The 16,287-nt window shown below is 40.0% G+C and overlaps 1 protein-coding gene across 3 annotated transcripts in view; it reads right to left on the bottom strand.

Annotated features, from left to right (window-relative positions):
• The window catches only part of stat5a (signal transducer and activator of transcription 5a), a 54,475-nt gene that overhangs the window by 7,038 nt on the left and 31,150 nt on the right, over positions 1 to 16,287 (bottom strand). For 2 of the 3 annotated variants that reach the window (XM_085454706.1, XM_085454708.1), the window contains exons 2-9: positions 12,866 to 12,922; positions 9,991 to 10,134; positions 9,677 to 9,833; positions 8,449 to 8,538; positions 6,549 to 6,723; positions 5,784 to 5,914; positions 4,652 to 4,803; positions 4,073 to 4,228 (exon numbers count right to left, since the gene is read on the bottom strand). In XM_085454706.1, coding sequence (XP_085310832.1) covers positions 4,073 to 4,228; positions 4,652 to 4,803; positions 5,784 to 5,914; positions 6,549 to 6,723; positions 8,449 to 8,538; positions 9,677 to 9,833; positions 9,991 to 10,118 — 989 coding nt within the window. In that variant the 5' untranslated portion in view covers positions 10,119 to 10,134; positions 12,866 to 12,922. The remainder of the gene's footprint in view (positions 1 to 4,072; positions 4,229 to 4,651; positions 4,804 to 5,783; positions 5,915 to 6,548; positions 6,724 to 8,448; positions 8,539 to 9,676; positions 9,834 to 9,990; positions 10,135 to 12,865; positions 12,923 to 16,287) is intronic. The other variant, XM_085454707.1, reaches the window with a different exon arrangement.

The raw sequence follows: 16,287 nt of genomic DNA, 5'->3' as shown, positions 1-16,287 counted from the left end.
CTTCAACTGAAACAATTGTTTAGGAAACAGTTAACTTTCCATTCCAGTTGTGCAGGTTATGTACACAATTTTCAACTGTGGATTTTTTTAAGCTTTTTGCTTTCGTTCTGTAGAAAGAAGACTGACAACTTTGAGAATGTGCACTAAAAAGTCACTTGTCCTATAACTAAGCTTATAGTCTACTCACTGAAACTGTTTCAATAAAAGATAAAACAGGCTTAAAGCATAAAAAAAGACAGCATGAATGATTTATGATGTAAAACATGTTAAAAGTATTTGGTGTTGAATGTTGCAAACTCTGTCCTAAAAATGAAACTTCACAAGGTGAAAATGACCTTATTTGTAACTGTTCCCACTAATAGAGGTCAACAACAGGTCTCTTATGAAATTATTCTTTTGCTTTTACTGTCTGTTGTGTGATTGGCCCAATAACACAACCTAATGATTACTTTGAGCTGAGAAGCAACTTAAAAGCAAACGCACCCTACTTAAGCTGCATGACCATGAACTTGTAATATGTTTTTAATAGCCAAGACAGCGTATTTTGACACATGCGAGGAAGTAGTGTAGGCCTTAGAAAGGTTGCCAGTCCATCACAGGGTTAACAGAGAGACCGGTAAGCATTAAGAGTCACATCCACACCTGCTGCCAGTTAACCTACAAGCATAGGGCTGTTCGATATAACGATATATATTGGATGATGATATAAAAACATCTATCGTTTCATTTTACGCTATCGTTTGTTTCGTGGTGTCGCAAAATAAACTGTTTACGGCAATATTTTTTCATCGTTCTGATGGTCACTGCAGTGGTTATATTAATTTCTTAAAGTTCTCTCTTTCTCTTATATGTAAATAACCACACTACTGACGGACAAGCGCCTGTTTTATGCGTTGTCGTTAGCAACAACGACGGGAACACCTTCGCGTGTCCGCTTGTTTATGTTCCACGTAAACCTTTCACAATAAAGCTCAAGATCCTGTTGAGACTTTTCAAAATAAACTGAATCACGTGAAAGAGCAGATTATTTATGGATGAGAAGTAAAGAAGAGCCGCCAGGTGCTAAAAAATAAACCTTAGACTCAAACGTTAGAACAGGCAACCCGCAGCACGCCGTGTAATAAATACAAAGAAAACAGCATTACAACTTATGTCTAAAAATGTATAGTTTCGTGCATCGGTTAAAACACTTGACTCCGGGTAAAGGACGTGCAGCTGGAAACACTTCACGCAAGTCGAGCTGCCCGAGATTCACAGAATTTACAGAAAATGTTAAATATTATTTTTTTGTGATTTATATCGTTATTATCGTTTATATCGGACGATAGAATTCTTATATCGGGATATGAGATTTTGGTCATATCGCACAGCCCTATACAAGCATATCTTTAGACTGTGGGAAACTGTGAGAAACACTTAAGCATGCAGAGAAAAGAAGGGACGAAGAACATGCGAACTATGCAAACGAGTCAATGATCTAAAGCTAGAAAGACTGGTATCGCTGTAGTTTAGTGAACTTTAGTGAAAGGCAGAGTTGAACAAATATTAGGAGATCAGTAACCTCACTGCAGCAGAACCTGTTATGTATGTGCACTCTACGGCATTAATTGTTTAAGGAAAAAGTTTTAAGCATATAAAGCATGGAGCATGTTTTATGATAGGGTAATGATGGGGTAATGTTCAGCGAACTGTTTTGTTTTGTTAATAAAAACTCCAAACTCTTTATGCTCTAATGACCTGCAGGCTTGAGAACATTAACCTTTCAAAATGACCTTTATTGCTGCCTTGCGCACTATTTGAAGGTCATGTAAGTAATCGCTTTCAAGTTAACCGACAGGGTTAACAATTACTTTCTTCTTAAAGAGTTGGTGCTTCTTTTGTATGGCGGTGTAGCCGTTTTCTGATTTCCACATTAACATTAAAGAGACCAAGAAGTGAGATAACAGCAGAATCAGCGTAATGATTAATCCTGCAGGCTCAGAGGAAGCTTGAAAGCAAACAAATACTGCTGAACTAAGTGGTTATGAGAAGACCGCACTTTGCAATTGCCAGTGTGAAACCTCCCGGGGCTCCTAGGGAGTAAAGATAGGAGGAAACATAATCTGCATTTATATTGTGCTTGATAGCTGTGCATTACTGTCTTGTTTCAGACTTGTCTGTGGCCAGTCAAAAATCGTTGTGACAATGACATGACTTCTTAGTGGGTTATGGGTCCCTGCAGGGAATCTACTAGGAAAGCGAGAGAGGACACTGTCACAAACTTCAGAATACTTCTTGTTCAGAGATGCTGGATGACTAAAAGATACTGGCATATGTGCATTTGGGGCTTAAAATAATGGACTAAAACAAGTTCCCTGTGCACTTCCTTCCCTTTAAGCTCTCGAACACTGTATGCTTTTTGTTTCTGCATATCTGTATAGTTGCATTCTTTGTCTCTGGGTTCGTACGTATTTCATGAAATCTAAAACGCAAATGCTCAGTGCATTGCTTTCACACTCATTATTCTGTATTACATAAAGTCAAATCCTAAATTTAATCTAACTTTTAAGGTATAATCCCCATAGGTTACAGTAACTGAAACCCCACTTTTTGACTTTTGTTTATGCAGTTTAATACAGTGTACAGTGTACTTGTCTATGTGGGAGTCATTATTGGGGGCAGTTAGCCAAAGTCCATAATGGAAAATTCCCTTTACCACCCAGACTCTAGCACTATGGATCGAGGTTATTGTAATATCTGATATTGGTAACAGCTATGCAGCTTAAATTGTGCAAGGGCTACCCTGAGAAAAGAGGTATTGATGGTGGATTATTGATGTCTACAGTTACCAGTGCTATGTGTATTAATGTACCTCCACACTATCGCATTATCGGATACCATAGAACAGTCCATCCACCTATTCACTTTTCACTATTTAACTGGTTGCAGTAATCTAATCTAAGCAGAGATGCTGAGACACCCCTCCCTTCAGCCACCGCCTCCTCCTCTTCAGAGACATTTATGTTCCAGCTCTCTACAGCATGTTTTGTGTTTGCCCTGGGATCCCCTCCTAGTGGGGCATGCCCAAAATACCTCAAAAAGAGGGTATCTAGAAGACATGTCTGACATATCTAAGGGCAGCCCAAACACCCCTTGAAGGAAGGTTATGTGTGTCACTACCAATAGCTTGTGGCCATAGGTCAGGGAAGGAAAGCAGACTGTCCAGCAAAGCTTTGCCTTCTGCTCAGCTCTCTTTACCACAACAGGCTGCGGCAGCATCAGGATTATAGCTTAAGTACAAGGTAAAGAGCTCTCATGTTTCCTTTAACACTCACACAATAAGTGTAAGAGAGAGACAAGAAAACCCAAACTTTAACAAAATTTTTGCATGTGGATTGAATTACATTATTTGATGGATAATTTTGAATGTGGGAGTAATTTCATTTTACAAATAGATGACATCTCTCACTCCATTGACCATAATACCAGTTGCACAAGTAGACCTGCCCTTTCATTGCCCTTTTTGCACTCAGTAACCTGAGTGCATAAAAGGCAATTCCTCAATGTGCAAAAAAGATCCACCCACCGCCTACACTGGCCTACACTCACAAAATAAATTAAAGTTGTAGATAAGATTAATGTGCCATTTATGACCCCTCATTGATGTTCCCTCAGTGTTCGTATTTGAGTATGCAGAGTGGAGATTTATGGGTATTCAACAAATGCAGACGTGATTGCATAAAGTCCAAAAAATATCACATAGCCTGAGTGTAAACATGGCGTGTAGTCGTTTAATGCTGCCTGGTTAAAAATCCGACTTGAGCAGACAGAGATCATATGTATGGTTTTTAACACTTCAGAGCTCTGTAATGGCTACTGTCTTCTTCACGGCTGGAGTTAAGGACCAACAGCAAGACAAACACGAACAAGAGCTGCACACATTAGTGGTTCCACATATTTCTAACATATTCCCCCCCAACCCCCCGACTCCTAGTGAGCTGCACAGCTCGACATAAAACCTGCAGACAACACATAAGCATGCCAGGTGCTGCAGCCTTTGATGTGTAGAAAAACTTGAAACACACAAACACACCTGGTGACCAGTGTTGAAATGATATCTGTGATAGTACTGTTGAGTTCGTTGAGGAGCTCTTCAATAGGTCCAGGGATAGGCAGCTGCTGTCTGAGATGCTCGGCCCTCCGAATCTGTTGCCTGTTTTGCCAAATCGTTTCCGCGAGCTTCTCACACCTGGCACCAATCCAGCCACGCATCCACAAGAAAGACACAAGTAAGAATAACACTTGAAGATCAACACGACCAGTGCCAGAAATATTATATTTCACCATTACTTATTTTAATTTGAGCTCCTGAAAGCTGAGCTCAGCTATATTAGACAGAATTTAAGTAGCTGACACTACTAAAACTTTCAGATCTGGCTGAATAAGTGAGGCCTTTAAAAATGTAAAGGGCTCACAGCCAGGGATCCCTGACGGTGGGTTAAAGCAAAAAATAGAAAATATGTAAGACAGCCTATGCCTGCCAATAAGCTTTGAAAACCCCCCACACAGGACCACTCCAAAGCAAGCTTTTAAACCTGTGACCTTTTGCCTTGTGAGAGAGTCTAGTTACTGTGATCTTGGTGGGAGGTAGAGCGAAAAAAAAGCAACTCACCAGGACTGAAGGATGTCCAGGCCTCCCTCCGGCGGTCCCCCATTGCCTGCCAGTTGTTGCCGTCTCTTCCACTGGATCAGCTCGTCATCCAGAATGATGGTCTGCTGCTTCCTCAACAGCTGCAGTGTTTTCTGGTGCTTCTCTGCCAGGTCCTGCACACAAGCAAGCAAGACACATGTACTTCACCAGAACCAAGTTTTGGTCAAATGTTTCTGTGAATCTGTGTGTGGGCTACAAATTTGTGCGTCATTGAAGTAAACCGTGGTTATGGAGAGACTCTTTTCCTCATTTGGTGACCTCTACCTCACTCTTACTTTTGCCACCTCAGTATATATGTCAATAAAAATGTGGTTTGACGATTATTAAAAGAGTTTCTAAGTTTTTCCAAGTATACCTGCATATGCAGAGACCATGCTCACTTAATTCTGATGCAAACTGAGTCATTTTATGCTATAAACAGGCCCGAAATATGAGAGAAATGGCTCAGTTAGGAAAAAAGCATCAAGGGTTACTCCTATTACGCTTTTAAAAGGGGTAAAGACTTAACTTAGGGAGTGTAATGTTTGCAACTACCACAAAAGCTGCAGAGAACAGTTGCTCATTCTGCATGTCCGTCTGGATGTGACTGCCTCGAAACAAGGTGCGGTCACAAAACTTTACAGGGTTGTAACTAAAATCAAAGTGATGGCCGATTTCACTGCGGGTGTAGTGTTACCTACATATACCATACTTTATTTACTTAAAGTCAAAAAGCAAACGCGGGACCAGCTTTGTGTGTGTATGTGTGTGACAGTCATCATGATAAAATGTCTGGGAGACAACAGCTGTAGCAGCAACTACCACAAAGTTGGCTTCAACCTCTTTGCCAGGTGTTTATATGTCTGTCTGTGGAGAGATTTTATCAGCTGTCCAAGATTTTCTGTACAGTTTAAAATCAAAACCAAGGCCCAGTTCAAGGATGGGTGTAATCTGGCAACTGCACTGGCACTGCAGTGATATGATCTCATTCCACAATGTGGTCTAGTTAATTTTATCTTTATGGAGTGTAATTTACACATTGATACACACACACACACACACACACACACACACACACACATGAACGAAATAAGTAAGTGCAAGTATGTCTCACCAGTCTGTATTTCTGTAGTGTGTTGGCCTCTCTCGTCAGCCATGCCTCCACAGTGTTTTTCTTGCTCAGAAGGGCAGGCTCTCGTAGCTGGCGGTCAGCAGGGGGCAGTGTGGCCAGGCTGGCCAGTTGAGCTGAAGATGGGAGACAAGTTAAAGACAGAGGGAGTAGAAGAGAAGCAGTAACAATTTCTAACCTGTGCACATGCAATATTCATGTCCCATCCGAGGAATAATGATTTACTCAGGAAAACCCCCTCCTCCCCCTCCTGCATAGTTCAGATATTAAAAAAGATCGATGCTTTCTGTCTGACACATGGAGCACTCGTGAAAAATCTGTAGTGTTACAGAAGCTGTCAGTTTCCCGCTGTTAATCTACATGTCTCAACACAAAATTCAGATAGCTGTATGAAGAATTATCTTTTATATTTAATTTGAACAGTGACATGTGGCACACAACAGACTAAGTGAGACTGATTAACCAAAAAGGGAGCAGCATAATTGGAAAAAAAAAAAAGATCTATTTTAAGCAAGTTGCTCACCAAACAAACAGAGTAGATAAACTAGAGTTTGTTTCTTGATTCAACAAGGAATTAAAATGGTACAGCAGCAAATCTAAATGACTAACAACAGTTAGAAACATTAATTATATGTTTTTTGGTATTTGCAGTAGGTATAAGTTAAGTTTGTGAAAACTGCATTAGTACAAACACTGATTCTGTCATTATGGTCGTGCAGCGCTAAGGAGATGCAAGCCCTCTGGTCTCACCCTGAATGCGCATGCTTTCTTGGTACTGGATGATGAAGTACTCCTGGTTGTGCTGGAGCTTGCGGAGATCGTTCTCAGTGTCTTGGGTCAGCAGGCGAAGCTCCTCAAAAGCCTGGTTGATCTGTTGGTATTTCTGAGACATGCTGTCCATCATTCCACCCACTGGAGAGTTTGACTGTCAATTACAAAATATGAGACTGAGAGACCAGCAAACAGAGACAGACAGCTACTGAACCAAAACTAACATGATGCACTGACTGATGGCTAGACCCCAGCACCTGCACTATTTAACTGTAAAAATTCTCTGGGAACACAAGGATAGTGTCAACGGTGCAGGTTGATAAGGAAAAAATGTATTTGCATCCTCAGGAAGAGTGCAAGGTCACCACAATTTGAAAAAGTGCATTACTGTACCTAAAGGTTCAGACTGAACGGGCCAAAATTAACTCCACTAACAGAAATGTTGTGACTGAAAATCAATTCACCACAGGAGTTCAAGGAAGATGTCTTACGCACGGCTGGCTTTATGGTTTTATAACTCACTGCAAGTTATAAAAGTGAGAAATATCTGACTTTCCTGTATATTGCATTGTTAAAGTAGGGAAATAGAAATGGTTTGGTTTTACAAGGCCATTTTAAAGCATGACTGTATTGGCTGTGGTACGATATCACATTTATAATGTTCGAATACAATGAACTCAGGAGATCCTCTAGGATAAACAAATACAGGAAACAGAATAGTTATCCACTTTCCGAATCAGCCACCATTATGTAGTTTGTGTTTTGCGGGCTATGAAGCCACAGGTGTGTTTGTGTGTCTGCTGTTCTGATTTCTTTGGTTTTTCCATACTTTTCACACTTACATATTTCAGATCATTAAACAAATTTTAATATTAGTCAAAGACAACCTGAGTAAATTAAAAAACACATCCCTTTGAAAGAATTCTGGACCACTCATCTTTGCAGAATTGTTTTAATTCAGCCACATTAGAGGGTTTTAAAGCATGAATGGTTTGCTCGCTTTGAACTGAAGCCTTTAAGCATAAATCTAAATGGATTTAAGTCAGCAAAGCTTCCCTAGACCATCACACTACCACCACCATGTTTTACTGTCGGTATGACGGTTCAACTTTTGTCTCGTCAGTCCCAAAAGTCTTGAGGATCATCAAAGTGTGTTTTGGCAAATGTGAGATGAGCCTTTGTGTTCTTTCTGGTCAACAGTAATTTTTCTCTTTCTAACTCTCCCATGGATGCCACTTTTGCACAGTCTCTTTCTTATTGTTGAATCATGAACGCTGACCCTGAGGCAAGCGAGGCCTGCAGCTCTTTAGTTGTTGTACTTGGTTCTTTTGTGAGCTCCTGGCCCTATATGAACCCTATGGATGAGTCCCAAAGCGCTCTTCGAGTAACTTTGTTAGGTCGGCCTTTCCCATGAAGGTTCACCACTGTTCCAATTTTTCTCCATTTGTGGATAATGGGTCTCACTGTGGTTCACTGGAATCCCAAAGCCTCAGAAATGGCTTTGCGACCCTTTCCAGGCTGATAGATTTCAATGACTTTGCTTCTCAGCTGTTCTCATGTTTCTTGAGATTGTGGCAAGATGTGTCAGCTTTCCAAAGAAAAAAAAGCAGTTAATCACAGTTAAATCGTGATTTTACAAGCTGGGGGTGGGGTTATTTTGCCATAGGGTCACGAAGAGTTTGGTTAACTCCCTTGATAAATAAAATCTTCATTTAAAAAACTGGATTTTGTATTTTTCTTTGTCTAATATTAAAATAGGCTTGACGATCTGAAAATATAAGTGTAACAAACTGGAATGTGGCAAATACTTTTTCACATATACACTCAGAAATTATTTATTTTTATACATGTTCGATGCACAAACACGAATCCCACTTACGTTTGTAGCCTCTCGGACGAGCCTCTGCTCTGTGTAAAGGATGTGTTTGATACATCGGACCAGCTCCAGAGGACAGCGGTCATACGTGCTCTGAAAGACAAGGAGCACATGAGCTGTGTTAAGGCCTGTTAGCTCTTGACGAGTAGAGCGGCTTCTGCACACAGGGCTCGCCAATTTAGTAGAATCAAAGGTTCTGGAGCTAACACTGCAGACACACCAAAACCTATTAAGTTAATGAGCACACTTCATATAGGTCCATGACTCATTAGTATACGCCTAGTTAAGTGGTTTGTCTGTTACAGTGTAACAAAATCTTGTTTCAGTTTAAAACTGCGGGTGATACTCTTGTTGTTTCCTGTTTTAAGTGAAGGAATTAAGTTTCAAGTTGAATTGCTTTCACTTCATACCGCACAGAAAGAGAGAAATCATTCACAGTAGCTATATATCTGCATTTTTTTGACTTTTGCAGGAAAGAGAGGAACCCAAGTGACACATTTAACATGTCACTCTCAACTACACGAATACACGTGTGCTCAGCGCCATAAACTGGGAAACAGTGTGGTAGGAATTCAGGACTGCAGTGTGATGTGCGCAGCCTGCCCCATTCTCCCTGTTTTTCCTCGTGGTCTCAGGGAGGGGAGAAAACAAACAGAAGAACAGATCTGTGAAGAGGGAGTTCGATCATAAATAGCAGAGCTGGCTAGCTACTGAGGCCCTCGCTCGAGCCGTCCTGTTGTTTTCCTCTCAGTGGATACAACCTGTTCTTAAAACATTTTGTGCAACATGTGCTCTTTCTGAGAACTACAGTAAGGGAGGCAGTTAAGCTGAACAGCTGTGACTTCTAATCACATCAATCACATCATTTTGTGACATTGTAAACAATTTTATGCTCTTCTTAAAACAGTGCTACAGTCTGGGTAGGTGTAATACTGAGATTTAGTACGTTTTGTTTTTATTATTCATTCAGAGTTGCTTTTGAATGCCTTGTTTTTGACATTCCCAGTACTTGGAGTACCAGTACTTTCCATTCCTTATTTCTGTAGCCACAGATGATCAAATCAGGGTCTGACAAACAAGCCACAGCTGATACACATGTACCCGCTGCAAATCAAAGCCAAGCAACTCTAAATAAAACACAACAGCTATTGCTTAATAGCTATTGCCAGGTAACCAAGCACTAAATGGGAACTATATTAAGAATGCAGCGGCGTTCGAATAAAAGCCTCACCTTGAGCTGGTTGGCATAGTGTCCCAGTTTGATTTTAAGAAGGAAACCATCCTCCCCAACCTGGTGCTCAGCCTTGTTCTGCAACTCTTGTATAAGACTGTCCAGTAAGCGTTTGGCCTTAAACTCCTCCTGTGGGTTCTCCAGGTCTATGGCATCCCTAACACACACGCACACACATGCACACACACACAAACACACACGATAAATTGTAAGATGTTGAACAGAACAAATCAAAATGTTACAAAAATAGGATTAGGTTTTTTTTTTTAACATCCTTTACATTCTCTGGTCACACGTGCATCAAATAAACTCACCAGAGCTGGCTCTCTATCCACTGGGACAGATAATGTCGCACCTCAATTGGAAAGTGCTGACCGTACAGAGATTGCATCTGGTGGAGGGCATCTCCTTGCAGTTGTTGGGCCTGGATCCACACCGCCATCTTCAACACCCTTAAGCTGAAAAAGGGGAGAATTCTTAATTAGAGTGCAGGGAACATATGTTACACATAAACTGAAAACAGTAACTAAAGGGATGTAAAGTGGTGAGAAAAAGATCATTTCAGGTCACTTCGGATCAACTTATGAAACTTTCGCTTTCATTTTACTATTTGCCAAGTGTCTCACCTTTACAAAGACTGCAGAAATCAGCACAACAACCATAGCTTGTCAAGAATATGAAGGGTGGTGAGTTTTGGGGGTTTTTTTGTTTTTGTTTTGTTTTTAAAAAAGGAAGAAAAAAAACCAGCTAAAGTATGAGGAATGATACAAACAACATGTTTATTTGGCATAAACCTAAAAACCTTTCATTAACTAGCATGACACAATTAAAAGGAATAAAAGCCACTTTATGAAGCCATTTAAAGTATAGTGTAATATTACACAGATAGAAAGTTACAAACATTTATGGCAAAAATTCATCTTTCAATTCAGGTGTTTAATCCCAGCTGGTAATGTTCTGCAAAAGCACAGAAGACATCCCAGACACCACATGTAAAATAACTTGTTATAACTTAATATTTATAATTTTTTCCACCGAGTGGTAATTGGATTCAGCTGCAGTAGTAATTAGTCCAGGCTATTTTACATGGATTTTACTCTGCGCATCTTTTCCCATCTTCTGCCACACACATGAAAACACGCCACAAACACTTGTAACCTGCTGTAAAATTGTGCACGAGAAGAATGCCTCCAGAAGTGTTGTTCTGATCATTTTAATCCTTGAGAAAGATATTTTTTAATATCGGGGATACAAGCTGCGTTTGTCGGACGTAAGCTGGGATACAATGTGGGTTTAGCAGCTTTACAAAGGTTTTAAATGTACTGGGGAAAGAACATCACTTAAGTGAAGTATTTAACATTTTCCCAAAAGAGTCAGTCATACAGATAAAAATAGTTTTAATGGTAAATAAATGACTAAAACACTTCTATCTTCTTATACCTTGATTAAGTCCGCTTTACGAAGTGACTAATACACATGTCTCTGTTTTCCTTCTACGACTGAAGATCCAGGTCACTTGCCCGGCCCGCTTGGGTCGCTTTCTCCTTCACTGAACATGTTGAGGACTTAAACATGCTCCTCTGTGGAGCCAACAACTCCACACTGAGGGTTATGGCTTGGTTGAGAGGGCTTTGTATTGGGTCACTGCTGCTTGTTTCCAGTCAGCACACCCACTCACCCTTCTCAAAACTGGCACAGTCACTGTCAGTAAAAGACTGAGAGATATGAGTACGCGGGAAGTTTGTGGTGTATGTGTGTGAGTGTTTGCGTGTGCATGTGTGTATTTGTAGGTGCCTGTGGTGTCAGTGGTTCTGCTTGACAGTACATGTATAGTTTTTATATCCACGTACATGTAATTGATACTACACATTGCATCAAAAAACAAAAAAACAAAAACAAAAGGAAAAAATGTTCATCCTCTTCTTTGTCATTGCTCTTTTTTGTTCCATTGTAGCTTATGTCTCCGTCACATATCTTGTCCACGTTATACTGATTGAAGAGCTTTTTTTTTTTACCTTGTTAGTCTGCACTCCCTCATAAAGAACATGTGAAAACATGCGTTTTGCTACAGATAAAGCATAATAACGGTAGCCATTTCCCTGCACAAAAATATCCCATGACTTCCACAAGTGACCTCTTGTCATCTGTACAAGAAAACATGTGTCAATTAGACAATGAATTAACTTGATTAAAAAACAAAACAAAACAAAACAAAAACCCGACTCAAAAGCCTTTTCCTGTGCATGTGGATGTCATAAATGCCTAATAGCTGGGCTCACATGCATGCTTGCTAACTGACTATATGTCTTTGTAGACCAAGGTGAAATAGGGTCAAAAAGGTAATTCCACTCAATCTGGCGACACAATCTGGCGACACAAAGCCTATTCTACTGTTCCTGTGCTCTTATGGTTCTCATTGTGTCCTAGAGTTCACCTGCTGACCTTTACAACTATATTTTCAAAATAAGCAAAATTTATAAAAAAAATAAAATAAAAGCATTATAAGCATTTTTTGCATGTTAAATGTCAAGAAACTATTCTCCGATTGCCTGTGTGAAAGAAAACTACAAGCACACAAAAGGCATAAAGACTGATTTTTGAAAAGACAGTCAAGTGCTTTTTAAATGAATAACCTACACATGTTATCTGTAAAGGAATCAGCAGAGAGCATCAGCCCAAAACTGCAAATCAGCTGATTGGAGGAGGAGCCGACAGGAAGAGCACAAAACTTTTCTACCACCTCTTTCTGTGACACCCATCGTGGGTGTAGGACTTTCTTTCTACACCAACCTGTATTTCACAAACATATAAATAGACCAATGCTGAACATAATGGGAGCTGCAGCTTAAAAGAGTGTTTGCTGTGCTGTCAGAAGACAGTGGGACAAACTGGTGTTTTAGTGTGTTCAACAGATCTTTAAAGACATGGCTGCAAACAGGGTTTGACAACCAGTAGCACCTCAGTTCTCATCTCCAAGAAAAAGTGAAATGCTCCCAAGCAACAGCTTTACTTTGACCTCAATATACAAACATCCTGGCGTGAACCTTAAATATACTGTAAAAGCAAGTCAGCCGTTCTGCCTTTGCCATTTTCTTCCATGTACAGGAAGCTCACTGTAACATGTCACTGCTATTTCATCACCAACCTCACTTTGGCTTCAAGTAATTAAATAAATAAAATCCACCTTACCTTCAGCTCTGTGTTACCATGTAAGAGCAGGAAACTCTAAAAAGGAGCACCACAAACCTGAGACAGACAGAAAGAGAGAGAGAGACAGAGAATGAAAGAAAGAAAGAGACAGAGACCAAAAGGAGGAAGTGAGTCAAACTTGGGCGCTTCTGAGGAAGCTCTCTTTTTTTCACAAGGACAAGAGCTTTAACAAAAAGCATGAAAAAGGGAAAGTCCACTGAACAGATTTGACTTTATTCCAGATGAACTGGACATGTCAACATAATAGCATAATTTTTGAACATTCTTCCCAAGCCTGAAAGGTTCTTTCACTATGTGGGGATTTTGAAGCTGATGCATTTAAAAAGACAAAAAACAACAGTGTTGCCAGAAATCTGATTTAGAGAGAATTAAGAGAGGTTCAATTCCCTAAATGATTACTACAAAAAAAGAAGAAGAAGAAGAAGAAAACTAGAGTTCATTGCAACTTTATAACCACAGCAGTACATAAAGGCGCTAAAAAATACTACGTTTGTAAAACACGACAAAATGCAGAGCATAAATTAGCATCACCTGCTAACAGAAGAGCGTCATTCAACGGGTGCTGCGTGTAAACAACAACACAGCTTGTTTGGCACGGCTAATTAGCACTTCAGTTGTCACTACAGGGATACGGCTGAATCCAGTCTACTTGAATATCTGAAAGATTTTGGTGAGCAAAACACATTTGGCTCACATTCTAAAACAAATTGTCAGAATATGAACCACATCCTTAATGAATTTGAAAAATTATATACAGTATAATTTACTAAAACATCCAGTCTGCAAGTTATTGATAACAATAATTAACAATAATAGTTACCACAGAGTAAAACCACAGTCGAAACAGCTCTTTTAAAGTAAGATTTTGAGTAGTCATGCTTCAAACCTGAACCAATGGGAGGCTCTATAAATGTTCACTCAGGTTTCATTTAAATGGCTGAAAAATGTCAGTTGCTTTATCTAAACTACCACCTAAAGGCCATGCCTTTCATCCATTAATATGTAAAAACACATCAAATCATGACGACTGAGACAACTACCACTGGTTGTACCCTGAAGAAGCAAAACATCAGGACGCCACATGTTGGCTCTAGACAAAAATGTGACATCTTTATTTTACAGTCTGGATTAAGTCTTCTTCTTAGCTCCTCTGCACTCCTGCCTTTCTTTCTTCAAGCTCACTGCCATTAATGCCTTAAAAAGTTGCTTCCACTTGAGGCGTGTAGGCAAAACGCTGTCTCTCTCAAAGCAGAAGCTTCAATCAAACCGTTTCATCTCAAGGCTTTGTCTAGAATATTTCAACTCGTCACTGCATATAGGAAACTTGTCACTTGACTCATCACCTCTGCAGCTCTGCTTGTAATGTGCATCTTTTCACATACAGCGCACACTGATGGTGTTGTGACTCAAATTAAAGTAAACTTACTGAAACCTCTGCAAGACTGTAAGGCCAGCTGAAAGTTAGAGTGGAGAAAAATGTCACTTAGAAATCCTTCCGTGATTTGTTATTAAAGAATCACATGTTAATACCAGCAGTGGCTTGACGTCATAAATTACCCACAGCCATAACGGACAAAAATCACTATGCAGCAAGAGAGACTAAAGTGCTGTTTATACCACCAGAGAGGTTTACTGAAGCAGTTACTGCAGATTATTATCGTAGCTCAAAATGATCCTTATACTTAATGTCCTCTAATGTGTTTCTCTTCCCATAACAGAAACTATGAAGCACTTTTGGCTTGGTTTTCTGGAAACAGTAGTACTAATTGAGAGAAAAAGCCTTTGGAATTGATACAAAAGGATAATATCTCAGTTGGATGACTCACACGTTTTTATATCGTTTCAGAAAACAAGGAAGGGCAAAATATAATCCAGATAAATAGGAAAAAAGTTCTGACAAACACAGCATTTGCAAAATAAAATGTTTTAGTTCCTTGTGCCTGTTGGCTGGTCTAAAACTTAATTTGCAGTTTTTATTTGAACTGCAAAAGTGTTCCTGCTGCTTATCTGTAGTCTTTGTTTATGAGAATAAAGAAGCAAATGCACAAATGCACTTGACTTTTGCCTTCGCTCATCCATCAAAGATTATCAGTTGCCAGTCTCTTTTATTTGTACTGTCATTCTTTTGGAAAAGAAGGATAACCTTTGCTCCATCTTCAAAGCCATTCTCACAGTCACTCAAGCTTTTTGTTGTCCAATATAAATTTACTGCAAACTGTACTGCCAGTAAATTTTTTCCTGTGCTTCTCTCATATTCGCTCTCTGACGCACACGCAAAACGGAAAAAAAAGAAAAGCAGTTCGACTAATTCAATCCAACGCCACACCAACACCAGCCTCTCATTTCACTGATTAATTGGAAATTAAATACATTAGTTATTTCCGACATCCACGGTTTGCTTCTGCTCTCTAAGATACCAAACAAAATGCAACTGGACGGCAAGTTAAGTAAAAACCCCCCCAACTATATTCACACATTACTGGCAAACACACAATGAACAACTTCACCCGCTGTGCAGATTCAATGCAAATTTATGAGCTCAGAACGCCTGGATACAAATCCAAGCGAAGAGGTTCCAGCTAGCATTGCACAACGGCTAAAAACAAATAAATCAAATCCCTTTCTTAAACCAGCTGCACAAGGTTCTCGATAATGCCCCACAAAGGGCAAAAACAACATAATGAGGAGGACTGCTTTATTCCCACTTCTTCTGATTACAGGTGAATTGAAACAGCCACTGAACATTTGTTGTCTTAAAAGCAAATTAGCAGGCTCTGTCCAACCAATATATGTCACAGATATTAATGCCAGTCACACAAAGTGCTAAAGTGGACTGCTAAATCCTTGGAGGAGACTGACTTCTAAGCAGGGGGAAGCTTCAAAGTATCCCTACCACTCAACGAGCTCTTAAAAAAGTCTCGATTATAGGACAAATCAACAAAAAAGAAATACAGCTAAACCCTCACAGAGTGTTCTCCCAGGGATATGCAGCGCCCAGAAAGCTCTGAGCTTCAAAATAGAGAAAAGCTCTGCGTGTACTCTCTGCGTATGTGTGAAAAGAGACCAAACAATCCAAATAACAGACATCCTTCTCTGCTGACACGGTCCGATTAATTTCGCTTGTGAGCAAAGGTGCACTAGATTCCAGCTTTCAGGGAACATAAACAACACTACAACTCCCGCTTGCACTGGCCCTGAAACATCATCTGTGTGTTTGATGTCCTCTTTCAGCCCGTCACAGTCACACCAGGGTTTTACAGAGTTACAAATGGGTGGGTTTAAAGCTCTGCTCAGAGGTTTTGGGGTCTCGAAATAAACTGGCACGTTAATTCAATGAACTCGTGTCACCCACTCTTTCCTCTGAGGAAAAATTACCATTCATTAACGTCAGCACTTCCTGT

Source organism: Copadichromis virginalis, linkage group LG4 (assembly GCF_057382275.1).
Source record: "Copadichromis virginalis isolate Kocher_CV1m ecotype Utaka linkage group LG4, C_Virginalis_male_GT1.1, whole genome shotgun sequence".
NCBI classification, from domain to species: domain Eukaryota; kingdom Metazoa; phylum Chordata; class Actinopteri; order Cichliformes; family Cichlidae; genus Copadichromis; species Copadichromis virginalis.
Note: the sequence above shows the minus strand (reverse complement) of the source record. Positions and strands in the feature narration are given on the sequence as shown.